This window comes from Mercenaria mercenaria, chromosome 17 (genome assembly GCF_021730395.1).
Source record: "Mercenaria mercenaria strain notata chromosome 17, MADL_Memer_1, whole genome shotgun sequence".
NCBI classification, from domain to species: domain Eukaryota; kingdom Metazoa; phylum Mollusca; class Bivalvia; order Venerida; family Veneridae; genus Mercenaria; species Mercenaria mercenaria.
In genome coordinates this window covers 62,938,292-62,964,105 of record NC_069377.1, presented here as the reverse complement: position 1 = coordinate 62,964,105, position 25,814 = coordinate 62,938,292, and the positions used below count along the sequence as shown (strand labels likewise).

General features: G+C 34.1%; 2 protein-coding genes across 6 annotated transcripts in view; one reads left to right on the top strand and one right to left on the bottom strand.

Moving 5' to 3' along the window:
- Positions 1–16: 16 nt before the first annotated feature.
- On the bottom strand, positions 17–23,886 carry LOC123537652 (ER degradation-enhancing alpha-mannosidase-like protein 2). Of its 4 annotated transcripts, none has more exons than XM_045321486.2 (12): positions 23,750–23,876; positions 19,421–19,531; positions 19,088–19,229; positions 12,763–12,908; positions 11,627–11,752; positions 10,475–10,686; positions 8,856–8,997; positions 8,240–8,364; positions 7,469–7,613; positions 5,047–5,168; positions 3,909–4,077; positions 17–2,717 (listed from the first exon to the last, which is right to left on the bottom strand). In XM_045321486.2, exons 3-12 carry the CDS (start codon positions 19,114–19,116, stop codon positions 1,393–1,395), a joined length of 2,541 nt encoding a protein of 846 aa, XP_045177421.2. In that variant the 5' UTR covers positions 19,117–19,229; positions 19,421–19,531; positions 23,750–23,876; the 3' UTR covers positions 17–1,392. The 4 variants fall into 4 exon arrangements, with proteins under 4 accessions (XP_045177421.2, XP_053384354.1, XP_045177420.2 ...); XM_053528379.1 differs by having other exon boundaries at positions 19,088–19,122; XM_045321485.2 differs by lacking the exon at positions 19,088–19,229 and having other exon boundaries at positions 23,750–23,886.
- Positions 23,809–25,814, top strand: part of LOC123537653 (40S ribosomal protein S10-like) — a 15,342-nt gene continuing 13,336 nt past the window's right edge. Inside the window, exon 1 of one of the 2 annotated variants that reach the window (XM_045321488.2) lies at positions 23,809–23,924. Coding sequence is in view for 1 of the 2 variants with exons in the window: in XM_045321487.2 (XP_045177422.1) it covers positions 23,834–23,928 (95 nt within the window). In the remaining variant the exon portion in view is untranslated. Of the gene's footprint in view, positions 23,929–25,814 lie in introns of both variants that reach the window. The other variant, XM_045321487.2, reaches the window with a different exon arrangement.

Here is a 25,814-nt window from a genome sequence, read left to right as displayed (position 1 = left end):
TGTAACACCAAACAGATTAACACCTCACCATTTTAATGGATTTCAAAAACACATTTCAAAAATCAAAACTATATATTAAACAATGATTCATGGAGACAATTTCTCTTTTTCAACACATACTGACAATCATAAATTACACTGTGTTTTATCAATATAAGAACCTTTCACTGGCTGAAGGTGAAGATGAAAATATCTGGCTCAAGGGTAACTGTTTAGGCGGTAATGAGGCTCTGCCTAGCTACTGCAAAACACTTAGAGCCAGATATTTCGAACTACACTTTCAACTAATGGTTACTTGGTAAGACTTTTTTTCTTGCATACCATATTCTACAATTATTAATTTATTTTCTTTTAGACACTATTTTATTACAGAAGCATAGGAATTTATGCATTCATTCATAAATAACATCTTGAGTCATCTTACACACAGGTTGTAAGATGAGTTCTTCCAGAACCCGCAAAAACACAAGAAAATCCTCTTTGGAATGCAAGAATAATCCATTTTAAACTCAATAAGAGAGTATCATGCATGTCATGTAATAACAAAGATCTCAAACAAGTACTGTCTGGTTTTCTCAAAACATAATTTCAGTTCCTGTACAGTAATAGCACTACTAACCAGCCACGGTTTGTTTAGCATATCATACTAAATCACTATAAATCAGGAATGTTTCCTTTAGCATATCAGAACAGTCCCTTTCAACCAGTTACAGTTTGTTTAGAATGTCAGAACAGTTTGTTTAGCATTTCAGATCAATCACATTTAACTGATCAGTTTGTTTAGCATGCCGGACATGTCACTATTATATTTAGCATTTCACACAGGCCACTTTTAGCCACAGTTAGTTTAGCATGCCAGGAATATCATATTTAATATTAAACAGTCACAGTTTGTTCAGGCATTAAACTAGTTACTATTAACCTGTCAGTCTGTTTAGAATGTCACAGTGGTAACTATTAACAGTGGTAACTATTGTCCAATCAGGTTTGTTCAGAATAGTAGACCAGTCACTATGAACATGTAAGGTTGTTTAGAATGTCACAGTGATAACTATTAACTAAACAGTTTGTAAAGCATGTCAGATTGGTCAAATAATTAATTTAATAGTCAAAACGAACATTTTAAAGCTAAAAAAATAAATAATGTCCCATATATAATAATGCACATAGCTTTTGTATTGTAATCATATTTTGAATTGCATTTAACATGTGTTTAACTAATACAGACATTATGCATTACATAACATTAACTCTTTCCTATAATAAAATCTTCCAAGCAGAATGAATTATTTAGCCTTCAGTCATTCTCAACGGAAATCCTTTTTATAAAAGTTTTGTTGTGCAAAACTTTCTGTGTAAAATACTATCATAAATAAACAATACATCAAATTATTATTCTGTGACAAACATTTCACCCATTAATGAAAACTTCATATGGAATGGTTGAGCTTCACAAGTCAATAGTTCATGTTTCTGTCTATGAAATAAACTGTAATATTTCAACTTATCATGTAAAGATTTCATACTTTTAACACCTTTATTTGAAAGATAGTCTTCAGTAAAACTCTTGATAATATTTAAAACATCTTTGAATTTTTCCGTGCCAGTTTTAGCATTAAGCTGTTTAGTTATAGTCATTGTTACTGGTTCAGTCCTTACAGTCTGACTATCTGTTTTTACTTTTATATTATAACTTTGTGCAGTTTCAGAAGAATCAACTTTTGTTTGTATATTCTCTGTTACTTTATTCTCAGTTTTGATTATATTATCTTTGGCTGCATGTACATATATTATGGTATCTTTATCACCTTCATTTTCGGCATGTTCTATTTTGAGATCTTCACTAGCTGCTGCTGTCTCTGAATTAGCACCTTCCTTTTCATCACCAACATTTACAGTTTCACTTTCAATGTCAGATACTGCATCAACTTTATCAGTATTACTAACTTTACTCTCTGTATTGATATTAACATTATCTTTATTCTCATCTTCAACATTTACATCTGTATCCATAACTTTCTCTACTTTGGTATCTGAACTATCATGTTCCTCAACTTTGCTGTCTGAAGTTGCATCCACAGAACCTGTCTCTTCCCCTATCTTCTCTTTCTCAGTATCGAAGACAGGATCTGGATCATTTATATTTTCTTCTTTTGTATACTTTTTCATACTTAATTCTAAACCAACTTTTTTGCATGTGCCATCCTGATCACAAACTTCTTCAAATTTTCTCTCCTCTGCTGATGCAGTATCCTGTCTAATTTCAATATTTTCACTCTGACCATTAAATTTTGTTTGATCTTTTTGGGAACTTTGAATTTTTATTAATATATCTTGGTTATTAACTTCTGCTTTGAATCCATCAATAGTAACTGATGTTACTTTTGCATCTTTGACAACAAACTTTTCCCCTTTAGTTGACATAATAGCTTGATGGCTTCCACCTAAGTTTCCAAGAACATTCAACTTGTTGTTATCAATATTTAGAAATTGTAAACTTTCACCCATGATTTCATCTAGATAATCTTCCTTTCTCCTTTTATCCCATTTTACCCCTTGTATTACATCCTTATTCTCATTAATATCAAATAAGGTCAGAAGGTCAAGGTTGTCATGGAAATTCTGAAGTTCAATGTCATCTTCTTTCTTCTCTGCACTACAGCAATATAAAGCACTTGTGTCTATAGGATGGGCTTCAGTATTGTAAATATAGCCACCTGAAAACAAAATTTCACTTATTAAAGTCTGTTGTAACAAATGTGTGATTTGTCTCAGCATATTCACATATAATTGTTCAAGTTACTGATAAAGTCATCATGTATTTATATTTTCATGAAAAATTAAGAACAGGCATTTTTTTTGGAACTGTGACCTTTCACCTAATGATCTCCAAAACTAAAGGGTCATTTACTAGTTAAAGACAAAAGTGCTATGATGTTTCTTGGCACACTGCCCACACATTCTTCAGCAAGTTCAGATCCTAAAAATTTTGTACCTAATGTTTTTATTTCGATGTAAATGAGATGTGAAACCAAAATTTGTAGTCCTGTTTGGTTCCATATAACCTATACAGTGTTGTAGTGCCGTAAAACCCAAATAAATAAATAAAAATTTTGTGTGTGAATGCCACTGTGATGATGACCTTAATTTACTGATCTATACCACAAACAAAGCAACAGTCATAGTGCTATGAAGTTTCATTATCATAAGCTCAAACAGTCTGTTGCTTTTGATCAGAAACCACTGGTGTCCTGATATCCCTGACATCAGTGTGACCTTTCACCTTCTGACCCCAAAACAATACGTGTTACATCCTAATTATATAAATATTCTCATGAAGTGCAAATTCCTAGGCAAAGACATTCTCTACAGTATTTTGGTCCATTGTACTTTGGCCTTTGACCTACTGATCCCAGAAACAATACAAGTCATCTAGTGATCCTTTATTCACTGGAGGCTCAAGTGTTCTCTAGTTATTGATCAAAAATCGACTCCAGTCTAAAGGTGTCAGTGACCTTGACCTGGTATCAGTGATCTTGACCTTTGACCTAGTGATGTGCTAACCACAGAAAATCATCTTTAGATTTGTAGGCCAAAATCTTTAGTAACTGATCTACAGACTGACAGCATGAGCAAAACAATATATCCCTCTTTGTCAAGTGGGTGGGGAAGAATAACAAAGGTGCACTGGGAGAAAGTTATATTCCAGGGGTGTTGTCAAATGTGATTCTAGCAAGTAATTTACCATTTCTGCCAGAAATGACAGCATTACTACTATAAGCATAGGTCAGTTAGTAATGATTCTGCGCATGTGTCCTGGAAAGAACAAGGACACAAACTCTATACTACAGAACTAGCCCATAACGAACTTGACTGCCGAGGTCAATTTTACTAAGAATAAGTCATACCTGCATCTATAACACACTGTCCATTTGGTGTATCTATCACTGTACCATGATCACCTGTGTTGTGCATGAAATTGTCAGGGTCAAACAACAGGTACAGGTATTTTGTGGTTTCTGCTAAGAAGAAACTTTCCATTCTGTTCTCCAGTGTATGTGTTGTCACATCCTTGATCTGTGTGAAAATCACTTATATTAACAAGCTCTTTTGTTTATCATTGCAGCAAACTGATTACTCAAGTGTAAAAAAAATCTACAAATAATAAATCTTAGCATGTGCATGCTCATTTTTGAGCTACTAGCATAGCTGACAAATAACTTGACAATTACAATGATGCAAAATCATTTTAACAAATTATGCACTTTACAATCTTTAGCAGAAAAAAAAAATGAACAAATTCATAGCTGGAAATAGTTTTTTACAGAAGAATATCCACATCTTGAAGATTGTAATTCTGCCTTATTGATTCAAGCCAGTCAACACACATCTCTTAAACAAACTAAAACTACATACATCCTCATCATTGTGTTCTATAGATCCAGCATATCTATGCCTATCTTTCTCAGATACTTACAAAAGCATATCCTACATTAATCTTAATAATATATTTACATGTTCCAGTCTGTCTACATATTTACAGTACAATGTCCAAACGTAATCTGTTCTATGGATCCAGAAAGTCTACAACTATTTCTGTAAGATATTTACACCTAGTTCTATAACATACTTATAGGTATATTTCACAACTAGTCTCGGTACTGTGTTCTACAGATTACAGCATAAGTCCATTGTTTCTGTATGATACTTACTTATATACAGCAGTATATCCAAAACTAATCTCTGTGTTGTATTCTATAGATTCCAATCTCTTTAAGATATGTAATGTAACACTAGTCCTGGTGCTATACCTATCTCTGTGAGATACATACACCTATCTCTGCCAGGTACTTACAGTGGCATATCCACAACTTGTCTTGATATTTAACTCTACAGATTCCAACATGGCTACATCTATCTTTATAAGGCAGTTTAAGTAAGACACTTACAGTAACTTATGTGCAACTTGTCTCGGTGATGTGTTCAATAGATTCCAGCACCTATCTCTGTAAGATATATTTGAGCATATCTCTGTCAGATACTTACAGTGGCATATCCACAACTTGTCTTGGTATTCTGTTCTATAGATTCCAGCATGTCTACACCGATCTCTAATAAGTATGGATCCTTTGTGGCTTGGTATAAATACATGGCTGCTTCAACCAGCTCTACAATATATCAGAAATGAAACTACATTGATAGGCATACAAGTGGGTCTTACTACAGTCATGTGCATAAGACAGAAGCGGCAATGCGGTTTAGTGGAAACATGCTTGGCAGTCAATCCAAATGTCAAGGGTTCAAATCCAGGTCCAGGTACTGGAAATTCTAAGATGTTCTGATAATGTAGTCAGTCTAATGTTGTTCTGGTCTATGGTTATACTGTGAAATCATAAGAAGTGTTATGGAGGACTGATTTTTCCTGGATTTCATGCTTGTTTCTGGCCCAACATTTATTCTCTACAATCAAGTAAATTTACCTTTTGTTCTATATTTCAAATATTTTTTTATGAAATCCACAAATTCCCATGAAATTATCATTTTGCCTGAAACAACAAAATTCAATGCCAGTAAAGTTTAGTGATTTATCTGTATACTTATACTGTATAATTTGAGAAACTGGATTCTGAGAATTTTGACTAAACCAAACAAATGTCTCAGTCTTGAATATATCCTTCTTTATTTCCATATAATAAATGATGACAAAACCAGCTGATAATTCCAAAGTCCAAATAGAAGTATTAGTTCCAAAGTGCATAACTATACTCTGTACTCTACATATACAATGATTAACAAGTATCTGAGGTCATCATAGTAAACAGTGAAAAGAAAATGCTGAAGACATTCCTAACATTTTGTCCCTTAAGATAACTAATGCACTGTTAAAATAACTACTGTAATCTACTGAAAGTAATGATTTTCAACAATGCTGATTTAGAAGTCAAGAGCCAAATAGTCAAAGGTCTTTTCTTTTTTCAACTGGACATGGCTAATCACTCAACTGAATGAGGCATTGGTCTTTTCAAATGAAAGAAATGTTAACTGTGACTTTATCTAGGAATAGTTACATCTTACATATAAAATATCTGGTATAATAATAATAATAATACATTTTCTAAAGTTTAAAAACTTGTTTCACCATTTTAAACTTATTTTATTGTAAATATTGACATAAACATTTTAAACATGAAAACAGATTTTAAAGGCACTGACTTCCAGATTTGGCTGAAAATAATCTTTCTTTCAAATTGAAGTTTGGTCATATTATGAACATTAGAATATGAGTTTTTGTTTCTAAATATTTTAAAAATTCCAAATCAAGAAAAAAAGATGACCGCATCGGGGAATTGAACCCCGGACCACCGCCGCAATAAAGACATTTTCTCGTCGTCATAACCAATAGCACTATAGTGGAATTAGTGAATTATGACTTCAAAATATAGATATTTATAATTGAAACAGTTTCCCTGGAGTCAAGTGTTACAAACGCTTTTCAATTTTCATCGTAAAAAGTAGTAAAACAGCAAATGCTCAAGTGTTTCCGTAACATACAGTTTGTCAGTAATTAAGTTTTAAAGCCTTCTTAAGAAATATAGCATTTATTTCCAGATATCTAAAAACAAATGTTGTTTTTTGTTGTTGAACTATCTGGAGGCCAATCCCTTTAATGAAATTTTAGTAATTATCATACTGTGTTAATTCAATTGTGAATTGAAAATTGCAATCTCTTAGCTCTTTTCATTGACTGCACAAAAGATGTTATAAATAGAAGGGACTTAAGCATTCATTTAAAAATGGTACATAGTTCTATATCTATGACAACAACAACTACAAATAAAGTGCAAAACTAAAGTGCATATTGCTTATCTCACACTTAAGCAAGATTTTAACACTGCCCCATGAAGAGAATACAGGAAATTTTGACAGTAACATCAGCTTCATTGTTTTGAAGGATTTACTAAAAATGGTGTAATTTCTGCAGTTATGCAAAATAAATACTGTTCCAAATACTTCAGTTGATATTGCAAATTAAGTATATTTGTAAATGCAAGGTGTCTGCCACAAAAAATGGGATTATTTTGTTTGATGTTCTTTTTGGTACATTTTTTTGGTGATAAAATGACCTTCCATAAGCCAGCTAGATGGTTTCCTAACATGAATTATACATCATAATCTTTTGAACCAACGGCAGTGAGGTGCAAGCAATTTAACAACATTGACAATAGCCACAGCAGTCCCAATAATATCAACAATAAAACGAGTCATAACATTTTGGTTAAGTTTAAACCTTTTTATTTTACTTTGATATAGAGAAAGCTCTTACAACTTATGTTTCGACCAGGACTCATGTTTTGGTATGGGAATGGAAACTGAAGTCCAATTTCCAGATTCAAACCCATCACTTTCGTACAATGAGCCCAATGCCCTACCCCTGCATCACATACTTCCCTAACAACATAATATTTACCTGGTCTAAGAGGATAACCCTCCCTGCCACCATATGCTTCATTCTTCACAATATTGTAGAACTCTGGCAGACCTCCAAACTGTTTCCATACTTGATGGAAGTTATGTAGGGATTTCATGGCCTTGTCCACTTGACCTAACATGGCCTGCAAACATTTAGATAAATTGTATGTCTTTTGTCCAATGACATTTAAATTATATTTCAGTTGAAACATTAGTGATTTCTGAACCATATTTCAGTTAAATACCTATTAATTGTGATTTAACTGAAGCATGTTCCCAAAATTCTGGGCAATACATGTGTGAGAAAATTTCCCCCAACATAAAGTCGAAAACAATCACTTGCTGGAAATTCATGCCTTTCATTGAATATACTTGGTTTGTTTTGTTGGAATCCGATATATTCCAATTTTTATTTCTTTATAATCAATTCACCTACCTCTATTCCTCGATCTGTTACTAAATACAATGTATTCTCTGCAGGTAGCAGATAATTTCCTACATAAATTGAGGCTCAAGATAAAGTTCATGAACTCTTATTTCATGTATTTTTGTTGGAATTAAACAGTGCTATTACTCAATGTTTAGTCTTCATGTAAACTCAAAATTAAAATTTAAACCTTAGTTTTTGCAAAGAATGAGTTTTGAAAAAATGATTAAAGTCATAAATTAGAAATTAATCACCCTGGGATGCTTTCAATTTAGCAATGTGTTACCCAGTATACCTGTACACAAGGTTAGTAACAATCAAGGGAGGTAAATAATAGCATACCTGTACTCCTGGCCAGTAACAATCAAGGGAGGTAAATATTGGTAGACTTATTGATCCCTTTGTCATATGTGCCCACATATACCAATCATCTTTCTTCAAATACTTCTCCACTGAAACAAGGTATTCTGAAAAGGAGAAATATTCATCCTTGACCTTGTATTGTTTCATTTTCATCATTATATATATAGTTACATATTTCGTAGATTTTGTGGCTGTGTCCATCCAAAATATAGAATCCAAATGAACAAAGAACATTCCTATCCATTTTACCTTTAGATTTTGCATCCACACATTTAAACAAGATTTACCAAATTTTAGTCAAAAACACAAACATGTATAATATGTATATGAATTTAACACAGAGCAATCTAAAAACAACTGCACCTTATTCCATTTTTTTTAGATTCATTCTTGTTTATATCTTGAAGTAAAACACGGATACTGAGTTTCTACTGCAACTCTATAATTTGTTAAGCAATCACTAACCACTATCACTTGTAATCATGTATAATGCGTTGCTTTAAAAATTTAAAATAACTTCTTGAACTAACTTAATACAATAAACAGACTGATAGCATATTTTCAAACAGTAGCAATGATTAATAAAATCACAAACCATTATACATATCCAGAAGTTCTGTATTTTGGAACATGATAGATCCTTTAACAAGATACTCGAAGTACGAGTCCACCCCACCCCCAATTCCAGAATCCAACGCTGTCCACTTTCCTGTTGCCACATCTATATGATTTCCTACCTGAAATACAGCATACATAACTTCAATGCTTTTACTACAAATACTACATAATATGTTGGTATTTTTAGTAATGGCCCTATAATGGATCCAAGGTCTTTACTATTTACTTCGAGCTGCATGCTGTTGGTTTCTATTATAGGGTCATTGTGAAAACCCATTTTAATCGATAACTTTATTACATGCTCAATTCAAAATGTTTTTAATTACACATAATATCATGAAAATAGTCTAATTAGCCTAGAAACTTGTACTCAGAAATTGCATTTTTACTGACATTTTGGGCAGCGCCATACAAATTACTCATCACAAATTTTAGAAATGGCAATATGAGTATCATTTGGGTGATTTTCATAATGCCTCATCATTACAGACCTGCCAAACAATTAAAATGCTGGTAAAAAATAATGCACAGGCTTGAATGAGTGTAATAGGACCTATTAATTGTAATCATGTAATATAGTCTCATAAAGCATATGTAACTACATCATTCTATATTTAGAATACAAACTACTTTGAGTACTTGATTCCAATAGTGAAAGAATCAAGATATATTTAATTTTCCAAAAATGTATATAATTTTAGAATTTAAATAATAACAATTTTTCTAAATATTCAATTCTAAAACACACTAGGTAACCTGATATGTTTGGCGCAGGATGCTATGTTCGGCGCAGGATCGATACACTGATTTGAAAACTTTAGTGGTGCTACTATTCTCCTTATTTCGGTCTATAAAAACAAATAACCAGTAAAATTACCTTACTAGTCTTATCGCATAATAAATGATGTTTCCAAAGCCAATTTATAATCTTGAAAAGATGCCATTTTGAGCAAAAACGGCAAAGTTAAATGTTAAACTTTACGCCTATTTCAGCAATTATAAAGTTTATAACTACATTTCTTTGAAAATATTACAAAACAAAGCCAATATCTTTATGGACTATATTTATCAACCTTTTCCCTGTCATCCTTCCAAATTACAATGTCTAAATCGGTGTTTTAGTGAAGATTTTTAAGTTTGAAATACACCATATGCAAGAAAAAAGGCGATGTTTGGCGCAGGATAAAAATTTTGTGGCGATGTTCGGGAGCATGTTATTGTAATCTTCATCACAAATATTGCAATGACCGTTTCTAACACTGTCAAGCAAAATTTTGATAGCTAATAGATTTTGCTGTATGTATTTAATGGTTTAGTATACGATATATGACAGTAAGAAGTTTCATTAAAATCTACATCGTAGAAAAAATTCTGTTCACAAAAATGTTATTGAAATTATGACTTTCCCATAGGCTCTTTTCAGATCAGACTAGCAAAAAATCGAGCACACAACTCTTTCTTATTTATTTGCCAAATTTGCTAAGTATTTTCTGAAAATCTGAAAAATTAGGGTTTAATCAAATTCTATATTGTAGAAAAAGTTTTGATCCAAACGTGCAGAACTACCTTAAATGAGAACTATCAATAATAAAGTACCAGGCCAATTGATGAGCGAGCTTTGAAGAGACTTTTCATAGCCCTCATAGCAACTTTCTCAAATATCGGATCTCCAGTGAGTTTACTTAGTGCTCCAAACTCAACCAGGAATGTGCCGACTCCTGCAGTACATGTCACAGTTGTCTCCCCTGTTGGAACACCATACATTAAGTTCACTGTTCCATATGGCATACCAGTTGGTGTATCAAAAGCTGAAAGAGCAAGCAAAAATTTTAAAGGTAGTACAATTTCATACACATTCTGCATGTTTATGTAATAAAATTATATAGAATCACAGGTTAGTTGATTCATGCAGAATAATCCTACTCTTCTGGGTTATAAGCTGAAGCATAATGAGGCACAACAGTATGTAGTGCCATCTCTGCAAAATATGACTAAAAAATACAGCATATTCTTAACCATCTGTAGTAACTGATATTTTATAATCTACATAAAGATATTTATCTAAGTAGAAGAAAGAAATACTATGCTATGTTTTGGAGCCTGTATTTCCTGGCAAATTTACTTTTTTCTCTCCTGAATGTTTAACAATTTATTCTCCCAAAAGATACATTTTATCTAAGCACTATTTTCAATAAACCTTTTTTTTACAGTACTGCATATTTTTTTCTCTTTAGAAAGTGTATACTCTCCATTGTGTAGTGATATAATTTTATGAAAATACATAAAGAAATGAAATATTAATTGGTAGATATCTGTGGCTAGAAAAAAAGCTGTTTTTGTCAAAATTTTACATTAATTTTTTGAAGAAGAGATTTGAAGTGAAAGAAATGTTTTTTAAAAAATCTGATAAAATCAGTTTTTTACTGAAATATTAAGGTGTGGGTATCTTGTTATAATTATCTGAAATTTGCATTATAGCTTAAAAGAAAAAGAAAAAAGAACTGAAAACATCTGGCAAGACACCATGCTAAAGTTGGACGACGACATGTTTCCAGACATACTAAGGTCTCAATGACAACTGTGAAAATCCAATATAAATGCGTGTCCAGTCTTTAAACATGAGAAATGTAAGTAGTTATTTTTCTGCAGAAATGAGGCATTGCTTATATTATACAAACTGCTGTCTTTGTGGCTGCACATACCTATGATCTAGGAATACTAAATTTGTATCCTGGAATTATTAGTTACCTGGTAACAGTCTCCTAGCAACATCTTCAGCCATTCTTAGCAGGGGACCAGAGCATGGCCAGCCTGGTTCAAGGTCCAAACCACCTCTCTTTGACATCAGGTGAGCTGATAGAAGGCCTCCAACAACTAAAATATGGTTTGGTTCAGTTCATTTTTTCAGAATCTTATATGGTCACTTTGGCATGTTACTAGATATAGTTTCAAAACTTATTTTTGTTGCTTGAACTACAGACACACTTTAATGGTGTAAGAAGATGCCAGGTGCTCCTCAGGGCATTTTTTCAGACATAAACAGGTACTTGGGTAGAACCACTGACCTTCCATAAGTCAGCTACAGTGCTTCCTCACATGACATCTGGAGCATGGCTGAAACCAGAACAGTGATTTAAAGTCATCAGCCTTAAATTTATAATATGCCTGAATGTCATATTTGAAAAAAATGATTGCTACAGAGTATCTATACAAACATAAAATAAACACATTTGTGTGTATAAATAGTGCCATGAGTGAGGTTTAAAAAGTATAACTAAACATAGTATGAACTTGTACTACCAACAAAAAATGGCAGATTTTTAAGATTGTTACTATACATTTTATGAAAATATTCTCAGTTATACATTAATATCTGATAATAAAGTATTTTACTAAAAGATGAGAACAGTATATCTTTAACCACTGGGCCAATGAGACATCTTACTTAAAACTGTGGGCAATATTTCTACTGTTAGATCTTGATGGAAAAATGGTGACAATTAAGTTATGCCCCATGATATTGCTTGATTTTTATTTCTTCAACTGGTGTGGAAAAGGAAAAGTGCACATAATACCTTTGCTGTATTTTGGCTTGCATGCTATTTATGATACACCTAATTTTACTTGAGGTAACAAAACTAGAATTAATTGAAATTGAGAAATTAAGTAAGTCACTGTTGACTGACTGCTATTCATAAATCTTACATTAAAAAGTATATACCAATCTGACAAACTAGTTGAACATTGGAAAAAATTAAGGAGATTTCAAAGACCAGTCATTTCGGCCTTCATTTTTTAAAGTAACTACCCCCTAAAACATCAAGGTAATTAGATCTATCTTTCTTTTAACATTAATTCCCATAAAAATTCTTAGAAATATTTACCTCTGATATTTGTCTCAAACACAGAGACATTAATATCATCATCGAAGTCCATCTTTTCTATGACCAGGTTAGCAACACGCCGGAACTCGCTTGTGTTCCCCATAATCACCAACATGTCAAGTGCATCTATCAGTGTCAGTGAGTAACTGTAATAAATGTTTTTTAAAATAATGACAAAACGTTAGTTTTGTTCACCTTTGCAAATAACAGTTAGAAAATAATAAAGGTCTTTTATTTAGGTGTAAAAAAAATTGTTTGTTTCTGGTATCCCGACCTACCCTAAATTTTTGGCCCGACCCTAAATGTTTTTATGGCCTTGGAGAATATTTTTTTCAACTTTTTAACAAAAATTTACAAAAGTGCACTTTTATGCTTTAAACATGGCCAGTGATGTTAGAAGTCAACTTACTGATTCTCTAAAGGCATAACCCCCTTATTTGTATACATTTTTTGACACAAAAATAATTTCCGAAAAGTCTCCCTTAATCATGTTAATAAAAAAAATACCAAAAAAAATCGTCTGACCTACCTACCCTAATTTTTCTGAGCATGTTACCAGAAACAAAGGATATTTTTTTAGGCCTTAACATGAGAAATCAATGAAAGTCCTCATTTGAAATGGATGGAACAACAACTGTCAATATTTACTTTCAAAGCATCCAGTCTACCCATAATGCTGGAAACGGCATAACCTAGCACTGAACATTTGTCATGCGATCAGTCTATTGTGAAAACCAGTTGGGAAAGCAGTTGTAACCTAAAGAAATCGAACCTATATATTGCTAGCACTGTTGTCTAAACTGCTAACAACTGTGCTACTTGCTCCATAACAGATATGTCTAAATTCGAAGGAAAAAAAAACTGCACTTTCAAATTTCAATTTTGTTCAAAAGGAATTTGAACTGTTATACTTAATGAAAAGATTGTATTCCTTAACAACTAAAGAAACATATTCATATCTTTTCATGACACTTGTTAAGTATGGCTAATTTATGTAATTAATCAGAGAGGCTTTCCATTCCTGCCCCCCCCCCCACCTACCCCCATGCCACACAAAGACAGACTTTCCAACTGAGCAAGTTGATAAATGCAAAGGAAAATATACACAAATATGATATATTAAAAGAAAGGGCAGTTGTTTAGCAATAGAGTTCCCTTTGTCCCTTTGAACAGTTTATGATTCAAGTCTTAAGTTCTAATCTGATGTACACTACTGAACGAAGAAATCCCATGTTTTTCCCTTGAATAAAGCTTGCCCAGACATCAAAGGGGTGTATACAGATTCACATTCTAAGAATACCAGGGGTGGTATAGTACGTCATCAACAGGTGCGCGCAACACTTCCCGATGCGGCATTTTTATGTCAAAACACCTCGATTCGGTGAGTAAATTTGCGATTATTTCATTGGTAGCGAATAGATTTGGAAATGACATATAGTCTAAAGTACCCGCATGTGTCTCTAGTTTATCACTGACGTTTGCATTTTTCAAGAAAGTTTTACGTTTAAGAGAACATTCGAGCACAATGCACTTCATGGAAACACTTCCCTATTCACCGCACCATATTAGATATCTATATCGCATAAAAAGAGTTTTCATGCATTTCTAATGACTAAATGCCTTGACGGGTGTTCTTTTATGGCAAACTGAGGTCAGTGATACCTTAATTAATTATCGGAATCTATAATTTCAAAGAAATCAGTAATATAAAATTTCGCCTTCCCGGTTCACCAGGTAAAACGATGCACTTCCCGGTTCACCGCCCGGGTGACATCGTGTTTGACTTAATTATATGTAGCCTTTCAATTTATTTTGACGCATGGTACTTCGGTTGCCTTACCAGCAAAGATAGTATTTAGCAATGAACGTTTATGTCAGTAAAAACAGTGCTTAATTTACCTTCAAGGGCTATATTATGACAGATTTACTTTTTCTTTTTCAGATCACAACAGAAACACCAGAGATATTCTGTTTATCAGAATTAAATTATGAAGCAAAACACTTAGGGTTCAGCAGTATGATATCCGTACACAGATGAACATAAACTGCATATAGTAATTCATTCTCGGGAATAAAATGAGAATCAGAATTGAAGAAAGAACAATACACGCTTGTTGTGGATGTTTGTGAAAAAGTCAGAAATGAAGACCACAAAAGTAGTCGTTGTTTGAGGTTCACTCACTGGCAATATGTGCAGACACCGTTTAAAACAACTCACTGTTACGTGTGACCACTACCGTCAACATTTAGCCATGAACAGATTTTGCGTGACTTTGGTGTCCTTCAAACAATTGTGTTTTTTTATTGAAACATTTTTTGTTTTGTCTGTCTGTGTTGAAGTCACAGAGTCTTGTCAGTGCATCTCCTCTCTTCTAAATAACATTTGACAGATTTTGATGAAAGGCAACAGCAGTATTAAACTTTGTATGAAATGTCGTTGACACTAATGCTCATAACGGGTAAAACACAACAATGTAAATACTAAATATTCTTGTTATCTCTATGCTTCTGTCAATAAACGTTCACAGATTATACTACATTGCCACTTTATCAATTTTTGTGTGTTTTAATGAAATTTCTGAGTTATAATTAGTGTAAGTGCGCAAAACCTCCACATTTTCCAGTTTAATGGTTTCAAGAGTTATCATATTCTGATTTTTGTTGATTTTGAAGTATAGGCAGTGCATCTCCACTTCAATCTTTTTATAATTTTCATAATTACAAATCTTGTACATGGTGTATATCATGGCAATAATTGGTTTTAACGGTAACTTATCAATAACATTCCGAGCTTTCTTTTCCGTGTAATTCCTTCCTCTATGGACGTTGACATATTCTTTGACATTTTTTCCACAAAAAGCTGCTGTCGTCTATTCAGAATGTGGATAAAACAAACAGCCATTTGAAATAAAACACCTTTAATTTCATAATAACCATGTTGTTGAGGGTATTGTGCGTTTAAGAATATGTGATAATAAATTACCAATAGTCTTTTATCGTTTTTCTTTTACACTAAAATTACCACAAAAGTTTTGTAATTATTTTAGGGTTCCCTGTCGTGTCTGAATATTACCAGTTATTGAGAATATGTGACATAGAGATGTACACTACTTCTTGATCGAAGAAAATTAAGGCATACAATGTGGAACGAATTTGTCAGATATGTGATCTTAATGAAATTTAAGGTGAATTTCATTTTTTTTAAATGTTGAGTTAAAAAGAATTACGTCCAAAGTTAATGAAACGTTATCATTATACTCGTTTAAGTGTGTATAAAATTTAGAATCGCTACAATCAAGTAATAAATCTACTTTCGTTGATTTGTGTAAATATATAACATAAGCTGATAACAAGGAAAATGTTGCTGTGTCTTGAAAGTGTATGTGCGTATGTTTATGTCACAACGGCTTCCACTGTGTAAGGGTTTAAATAAAAAATCAGTAAAGTTTCCTATTTTAAATAATCTTTTATACAACAACATTTTCAACAACTAAACAGTTTAAGAAAAGTAAAATAATTAACATTGCAAGTAAAATTGTTCTACCACTGTTCAAGCTCACTTTGAGTTTTAACATGTAATTGGGTGCACTAAGATTTGCAAGCAAAATCTGAACATTAGTCAAATGTTAAATCCTGAACCGCTTTCTAGTGTAGATTCAATCGATGTCCCATTCTGCTACATGGTAATTATAATTCGGTTGCAGTCACTCTTGTTCCTTCCCTGCGCACATCTAAAACCCCTTAATAAGAACATTTCGTTGGCGCGATACAGTAATTTCTCATTTTTCCCGAGCAATTGTGATGAACACGTGGCCCTGAAACGTTAAACAAAATTAAATAGTAGCATATCATTAAAAACTAAACTGCACTGGTGCGACGTTATACCTTTAAAAATATATTAATAGGTTGCTCCTTTAAAAAACAGCACATGATAATAATTTAACTATATAATTTTGCTTTACTTAGCATATTATCAATGCATTTGTCCCACAGAATCTTGCCTTGAACTCAAGTTCGGAATCAAAGCCATCATATTCGACTATTTTCGATGACACGCCATATATAGTTATCATGAAAAAATAATTAGAGTAACAAGTTAACTAACGGTTTCCAAAATACTTTCTATTTATATTATCATGCATTGAAGTGCCTATCTATCTATACCCCTGATAAAGGTTTCTCTACTGTAAAATTATTGAAATTAAATCAGTTATTTATATCCTAGTCTAAATAATGAAACCTCGGGTAGACCTATTTTATATTTTGTTATTTTATGTTGTCTGCGGATATCGACAAGTCAAAAACATATAACGATATTCAACTCTCGAGTACAATATTATTTGGACTAATTTATATCCATACCTTCAAACAGCAACCGACATATTCGTGTTTGGTACGGAGACCTAGTTTAGCACTGAAATCCTTGTCTGGGGGTAATTCCGTTAGAGGATGTTCTCCATTTCTCAAATATTATGTCATACAGCTTTTGGAAAATATAATACGTCAATTATGTCTTGCATGCCAATCACTCAGCAATCCTTTTTAACATATATTGACAATTCCATTGATGCAGACTAGAAGTTTTGTTTCCTTTTTCATCTTTCATGTACCTAAAATAACAAATATAAGGACATGATAGAACATATATCATACATATGCACGTTTATAGTATACAACATATGTTCAAGATATGCCTCGTTTTTTCAATAAGTACTATCTTCAAATGCTTAAATGAAGGTTACAGACCATCTAGTGCAAGCACTCTAACAATTAGTTATTCCAATTAATAGAACTTCCAGGCAAGCGTGATTACATTTACATGGGCACCAGCCTGATGTTAGTCATGCTGGAAATTGGTGAGCCGGGAAGGACATCAATTCAGTTGGTGAACCGGGAAGGCGAAATTTTAGTTTACTGATTTTTCGGAAAGTTTAGATTCCAATGACTAATCAAGGTATCACTGACATCTGTTTACCATGAAAGAACACCCGTCAATGCTTGGATTTATCAGAAATGCATGTAAACTCTTGTTATGCGACATAATACGGTGTGGTGAATAGGGAAGTATTTCCATGAAGTGCATTGTGCACGAATGTTCTCTTAAACGGAAGGCTTTCTTGAACAAGAGCTGTCGGAGGACAGCAACGCTCGACTTTTTAACAGCCTTGTCGCTTGAATGAATAAGAAAGTCGAAAAAGGGGCATAATTTAGTAAAAAAGTAAAATAGGGTTATGGAACCTGCATAGTGCTTATCAGCTCATGACAGTGAACTAGTGTGTGAAGTTTCAATCCTTTCCCATTAGTGGATACTGAGATACCAGCTTACATACAAAAACTTAACCAAAAATTTCTATGTTGAAAAAGGGGCATAATTTTGTAAAAAAGCAAAATAAAGTTATGGGACCTGCTTTGTGCATGTCAGATCATGACAGTGAACAAGTGTGTGAAGTTTCAATCCATTCCCATTAGTGAGTACTGAGATACCAGCTTACATACAAAACCTTAGCCAAAAAATTCTAAGTCGAAAAAGGGGCATAATTTTGTAAAAAAGCAAAATAGAGTTATGGAACCTGTGCAATGTAAGTCAGTTTATCACAGTAAATAAGTGTGTGAAGTTTCAATCCATTCCCACAAGTGGTTACTGAGATACCAGCTTACATACAAAACCTTAACCAAAAATTTCTAAGTCAAAAAAGGGGCATAATTTTGTAAAAAAGCAAAACAGAGTTATGGAACCTGTGCAATGTAAGTCAGTTTATCACAGTGAATAAGTGTGTGAAGTTTCAATCCATTCCCACAAGTGGTTGCTGAGATACCAGCTTACATACAAAAACTTAACCAAATCGGGACGCGGACGCCGACGCCGACGCGGACGCCGACGCATGGGCGAGTCCAATAGCTCTACTATTCTATGAATAGTCGAGCTAAAAATGCAAACGTAAACGATGAACTAGACGCATGTGCGGGTACTTTAGACTATATGTCATTTCCGAATCTATTAGTTGTCAATGTAATAATCGCAAGTTTACTCACCGAATCGAGATGTTTTGACACAAAAATGCCGCATCGGGAAGTGTTGCGCGCACCTGTTGATGACATACTATACCACCCCTGAATACTGGATTTCAAGTACTAAGCACAGAAAGTTTAGTAAAATGTTTACACAATGTTTATTTTTAACATCTGTAAACTGATTTTTAAAGATTAAACTATTAAAAAGTATATGTACATGTAACAAGCCTCCCTATTAATTTATTGAACATGTTTTTGCAGATGCTTATTTAAAATCTGTAAAGAGATTTTCAACAAGATCACTTAACTGTACCATTTACTGTGGCTTAGTGGTAAAGACATCTGCCTCTGAAACAGATGGTAGAAGGTCTGAATCCAGCCTGGAGCAGTTGTATCAATATGTAACACATTTCACAATCACCTACCCATGCCCACGTCTGTCACAACCTCATGGTCTGATTTCATCATAAGGATATACAATGTAGTTATGCAGATTTTTTTCTACTTGTATTTGTTTCTTTTTTTGTTGACATGTATTCTGTAAAGCACTTTTGAATATATGTTTAATATATACATGTAAAGAGTGCTACATAAATGAGGTATTAAATTAATAATGCTTACAACATGGCATGTATATATAACTCACCTGCCCCAAGTGTCATGTCCATCACAAGTTAATGGTCTGAGCTCGTCATACGGATATGCATGTCTGATGTAGCCATCATAAGCATGGTGGAACATATCAGTTACCTTTTTCCTGAATATAAAGAAAGGATATATATCATCTTAATTGCCATACTTTTGTAAAAATCTTTTTCTGTTTGCCTGTTAATACAGGAAAATGGGAAGGTATCCTATTAACTCTTAGCAACTAGCAGCAATTGTATCTGCCTTTGCAACCAGTGCAGATCAAGATCAGCCTGCACATCCATGCAGTCTGATCATGATCTGCACTGTTCGCTGTTCAGTCAGTAAATCTTTAGTGAATACCCCTATGATCTATAAATGGTAATGTCCAAATTGAAAGATTGAGTAGTCCATTTTAGAAACAAGTTAACTGAAATGATTATTTTATTTAAAGGACACAATTTTGACAGAAAACTGCATGAGCATTGTGATGTCTTGATGTTGTGCTGATATTATGATATGTGTGTAGTCACATGCTGAAATGTATCAACTTCTGTTGACATTCAATAAAAAGATGGATCTATGTTTGTTCAGGGCACTAGACAACTTTTGGGAACAGGTACCCATACCCTCAGGAAGGGGAGTTTTTCGCCATTTTAAGACAAAAACGGGAAGTTTTTAGCCATATATATGTTACTACTTTTCACACTTATTAATACTGTTTTCAGTCATTTCTAACTAATTTAACTATATTGCAGCAGTAACCTTCCTTAGAGGCACTATAATATAACTTGAAAGAGAGTTCATATTTAGTTGTGTCAAACAACCTATTATCAGGGGAATTTTCTTCTGAGAAAGGGGAAAAATACAAATTAGTTTATGAGGGGAATGGGGCCCATATTCGGCCCCAAAAATGGCCAAACGAGTGCCCTATTGTTTCACATGAAAGATTATAATTATATCGTGAACACCCATCTTTATGTATTGGAACATTATTTTGGTGACACTCAGTGAAAGAGATTTCAATGGTACATAAACATAACTAAACAAGAGCTGATTGGGCTTAACTATTTGAAGCCCTTCCACCTAATACTAGCTTACACACAAAAACTCAGCAAAGTTGGGGCATAATTTTGCAGAAGTGTAAGCCAGAGTTATGAAACTTGTCAAGAGAGGAGAATTTGAAAACACTTGGTCAAACAAGAGGGCCAAGATGGCCCTAGGTCGCTCACCTGAGAAACATACCATAACAGTGTAAACATTTTTGACCTAATGATTTCATGGAAAAAAATATTCTGACCAATTATCATTAAAATTGGAGCAAAAAATCTTGAGTATAAATAAGTATTTTCTTTGATTTGACCTAGTGACCTAGTTTTTGACCCCAGACTACCCATATTCGAACTTGACCTAGATTTCATCAAGCCAACCATTCTGACCAAATTTTATGAAATCCAGTGTAAAATGCAGTCCCTATTGCATACACAAGGTTTTTCCTTGATTTGACTTTAGTGACCTAGTTTTTAAAACCCAGATGACCCATATTCGAACTTGACCTAGATTTCATCAAGGCTATCATTCTGACAAAATTTCATGAAGATCAGTTGAAAAATACAGCCTCTATTGCATACACAAGGTTTTTCTTTGATTTAACCTAGTGACCTACTTTTTGACCCAGATGACCCATAACTGAACTTCACCTAGATTACATCAAAGCAATCATTCTGACTTAATTTCATGAAGATTAATTGAAAAATACAGTCTCTAACGCATACAGAAGGGTTTTCTTTGATTTGACCTAGTGACCTACTTTTTGAGTCCAATGACCCATAATCAAACTCAACGTAGATTTTATCAAGGCAATCATTCTGGGGAAATTTCATGAATATCAATTGAAAAATACAGCCTCTATCACATATATAAGGTTTTTCTTTAATTTGACCTAGTGACCTAGTTTTTGACCTCAGATGACCCATATTCAAACTCGACCTAAATTTCATCAAGGCAATCATTCTGACTTAATTTCAGGAAGATCAATTGAAAAATATAGCCTCTATCGCATACACAAGGTTTTTCTTTGATTTGACCTTGTGACCTAGTTTTTGACCCAAGATCAACCACATTCGAACTCTGCCTATATTTTATCAAGGCAATCATTCTGACCAAAATTCATGAAGATTAATTGAAAAATACAGCCTCTATCGCATACACAAGGTTTTTCTTTGATGTGACCTAGTTTTTGATCCCAGATGACCCATTTTCGAACTAGGCCTAGATTTCATCAAGGCTATCATTCTGACCAAAATTCATGAAGATTAATTGAAAAATACAGCCTCTATCGCATACACAAGGTTTTTCTTTGATTTGACCTAGTGACCTAGTTTTTGACCCCAGATGACCTATTTTCGAACTCGGTCTAGATTTCATCAAGGTAATCATTCTGACCATAATTCATGAAGATTAAATGAAAAATACAGCCTCTATTACATACACAAGGTTTTTCTTTGATTTGACCTAGTGACCTAGTTTTTGACCCCAGATGACCCATTTTCGAACTCGGCCTAGATTTCATGAAGGTTATCATTCTGACCAAATTTCATGAAGATCAGTTGAAAAATACAGCCTCTATTGCATACTTTGCTCAGGTGAGTTAAAAAGCTCATGAGAAACATGCTTACATGTAAAACTTTCATAAAATTTCTATGTTAAAGAAATAAAAGCTAGAGTTATGTAATTTGCCCTGTGAGGTCATCTCATGATGCTATGAAAGACATGAGTAAAGTCTGAAAGTATTTTGCCAAGTAGTTTTTGAAAATTGTGCTTACAAAAAAGATAAACAAAATTTCTATTAAAATGGGGGCATATTTTGACAAAATAGCATTCATTTTTAAAGGGGGACAACTTTTTCAGAATAGAAGCAGTCCAAAGATGGCAGTGTGTTGGGCTATGTCTAACTTTGGCTGCACTTCCAGTGTCACTGACATGCTACACAAAACTAAATTGGTGCAGGCTTGATCTCCAGCGCATTGACTCCCGACTCTCTCTTATCCATCATTCCATGTATAAAAGCTCAAATAAACTGGTTGCAATCCCCATGCAAGATCACCTCATCCCCCTAACAAGGCAGTCACCTCATTATTATCGCTGCCTTACAGGTTAATCTCTGCAACCACTGACTACTACAAATACTCCATACTACTACGAATATATTTTTTTCCCCAGGATTGTAGTCCTTTGGAATAATCTTGACACGCCCTTCCTTCCAACACTTGAGCAGTTTAATGCCGATGTTTGCAATATTGAACATACTTCACCATAACCTTGCTCATCACCCCTGTTTTTATCTTTAAATCTCTAACAAATTTTCCTTTCCCTTTATTTGGCTGGATTTTCTTTTATTTTATACTAACATTTTTTGTGACTTGACACGCACAGAACTGTCTACATCCCTGTAAAGGGTTAGACAGTAATGGAAGTCCAAGATAGTAATTGGAAGATAAATTACCTTAAACTGATCTGTAATATTTACCACATATTGCCAAATTGTGATATCACCACTTTATAGCGAGCTTGAAGAGCAGGCCCAAAGGGCCTGCTCGAGAATCGAGCTTTAGGGTAACGCAAGTATACTTTCACACTTGGTGATGGATTTGAAAAGTTTCGTCGGAAGTTTTAAAAAAGCGCACCCTAGCGGACTGGTGCTCACAGGAAGTACTTCTTTCCGGAGTGAATACAGAACTTCATTCAACTGCTAAAAAATATTCATCACTCAACAATAATGAAAGAATGATTTCCAGTTGTTTGAAAAAAATATTATTTGCATTTAAAAGATCAAGCATCGGCCAGAAAATGGAAAAAATGTCATTAATAAGCAGAAAGAAACGGGCACGCGGTAATGACGTCACCGTGACACCGGCTTCCCATAAATTTTGCAACGTATGATATTCACTGTTAAAGGCATGGTGACACTAAATGTAGACTTTTTCAAGTGAATAGGTTCTCCTGAATTCTTGTGACTAGTGAATAGTTTCTTTGTGACAAATAAATGATGTATAATATTTTTAGATAAATCCGATTTCTTTGAGCTCGCTCTGAGGCTTTGCCTTAGTTCATATTAAGATTTTTATTGCACACTGGTGATGTTTCACTTGAGCTCTGCTTTTCGTGTAGCACCTAATTTAATATTATGAAATAAAGAATGTTCAGCCGGATTTAGTGCTGTTCAGTCTTTAACATCCGAAATACTAGTAACCGAACATAGCCCATCTGTTAAGCATCGTTATTGTGGTCAAACGTTTGAAGAAACCTCAAAATTGTGAGCTTTCTCTGGGCTCAATTATTTTTTTACCTGTAATAAACTATATCCTCTTCTTTTATAATTCGGTTTTCGCAGAAGAAAATGAAAAATATTGAAAATATTATAACACGTAACATGGGCGCTGACATCTTGGATCTCATTCCCGTACAAAACGAGAAATTTACCTTTGTACTTCCTTTTCCGGTTGCGGTGAAAACATCAGCAAGTAGGTATTTACCTTGCACATAAATCTGTGAATATCGTTGCATATAATGAGTTTTGTTTGTAAATATAGGAACACCACATGAGCTCCTCATATCATTATACATATGGTAACTCTTTATAGTAAGATACCATCATATTCAATGTAAAATTGTATCTTAATAGAACCCCGAGTCAAGATAGTTTACCATAGAAATAGTTTTCCTACCCACTATGCTAACAACTTTCTCAGATGTTTGTCTAAGGAAGCTGCGAAATAGTGGCAAATTAAATCGGTGGCAGTGAAGTAGGAAATCGCCTGTTTCTGTAACTGTCGTGCAACTGAACAAAGTTCGACTCCCTGTCTACAAAAATAAATTTATTAGATCTGTACGAATGCACATAACATAGGGCCTGTCAGTCCCTTTCCCTCTCCTAATCTGCACCTAACTGACAGAGAACTTGTTTATTTCACTGTGTGCTAAAGACAATTGACGTAGTCGGAACAATTTGACAGTCAAGATTGTTTTATTTTTTTGACAATCAGTGTTACTGTCGAAACTTTGAAGGACCAAAATAATCAGGTCGGAGACTTCCCCTGGATTGAGAGACAGTCTCTAGATCTAAACACTGTCTCTCGCTTGAAAGACAAAATGTCTTTCGATCGAAAGACTGTACTTAGGCCTAAAAAAAAAATATGTTTGTTTCCTGTAACCCGACCGACTAAGTTTTTACCGCGGACCGCAATTTTTTTATGGGCTGAAATTCGAGATTCTGATCGTATCTTTATTGATTATAGGGATAATTTAGTTGCACCCAACCTCGTCGCGCATAGTCACAAACGTTCCTGGTTCTGTCGACATGAAACAACATGGCGAAAAGCCTGTTTGTCGGTAGACTCGAGGTTCCGGGTTTTCACCCGCGAAAATCGAGAAGTTTTCTTTGATGCATATCGAGTTCAAAAGTTCTGCCCCTAGTCAATCAAAATCTCGGTGAATTTCAATACTGTTCGCCGCCACAAGCGGAAGTATGGCAGTAGGCGCAGCGTCATATACTAATTAGCTACTGACAGATGTCAATCATGCCACGCGCCGACTGACACGTGGTTATCTCGCGGTTTGTATTTAGTACTTCATTATGAAAGGTGTTTATTGATCAAGGTGTAAACGTTAATTGATAAACAATTCGTAGAAGAGCAGTCTATTATCATGTTTGTACCACTTGTTCAGGGGTCACGCTGTCGGTTGCACTTGAGCCATTTGCGACAAAAGATTAATTGTGGTCCCGAAAATCTCTAATTGGCAAAAACAGCCCGAAGCCATGTCTGTCTGCAAAACTATGAACTTTGCCTGTTACACAATGTTTACTGAACGAAAGGAATCAGTGTAGAAAAAAAAACTTGTATGAACAACATCTGTTATTGAAAGGCGGGAGCAAATTTTCAACAATTTTATTTGATTAGTAATTTAATTACAGGCCTCGACCTTAGCGGTGGACTGTTGGACCGACGCAACCAAAAGTTGGGTAGACCGACGGTCAACCAATTTTCAGTCACGGTCTGCAAATAAAATAAAACCCTTAAAAGTGGAAAAATAGGGGTGATGGGGGGGTGGGGGATCGTACCCATGTCGGCGAATTCACAAAACGAAAGTTGATTTTGCCTTAGTACGGCATTCTACAGTTATAAGCATTGGCGAGTTAAAGTCAGGATAGCACGAATGGACTACTCCACCGATCGGGTGAGTGGTTTTTACGTGGTAACTTTACCAAATTGAGTAATTACATCAGGCAAAATTACCTGGATTGACTGGAATTTACCCGCGAGTCGTAAAAATATCAAAACGTCATGCTGGTAATTTTCCATTCCACAAGCACGTGCGCCCTATCGTAATACTTAAAAAAGCGCGCGTAGTGC

Coding starts and splice junctions, on each gene's coding strand:
- LOC123537652 (XM_045321485.2), bottom strand. CDS start 23,859: ATGAGATCCAAGATGTCAGCGCCCATGTTACGTGTTATAATATTTTCA. Junction 7,614..8,239: donor GTTACTGGCCAGGAGTACAG/GTATGCTATTAT, acceptor AAATGTTTGCAG/GCCATGTTAGGTCAAGTGGA. Junction 4,078..5,046: donor CAAGTTGTGGATATGCCACT/GTAAGTATCTGA, acceptor ATTTTCACACAG/ATCAAGGATGTGACAACACA.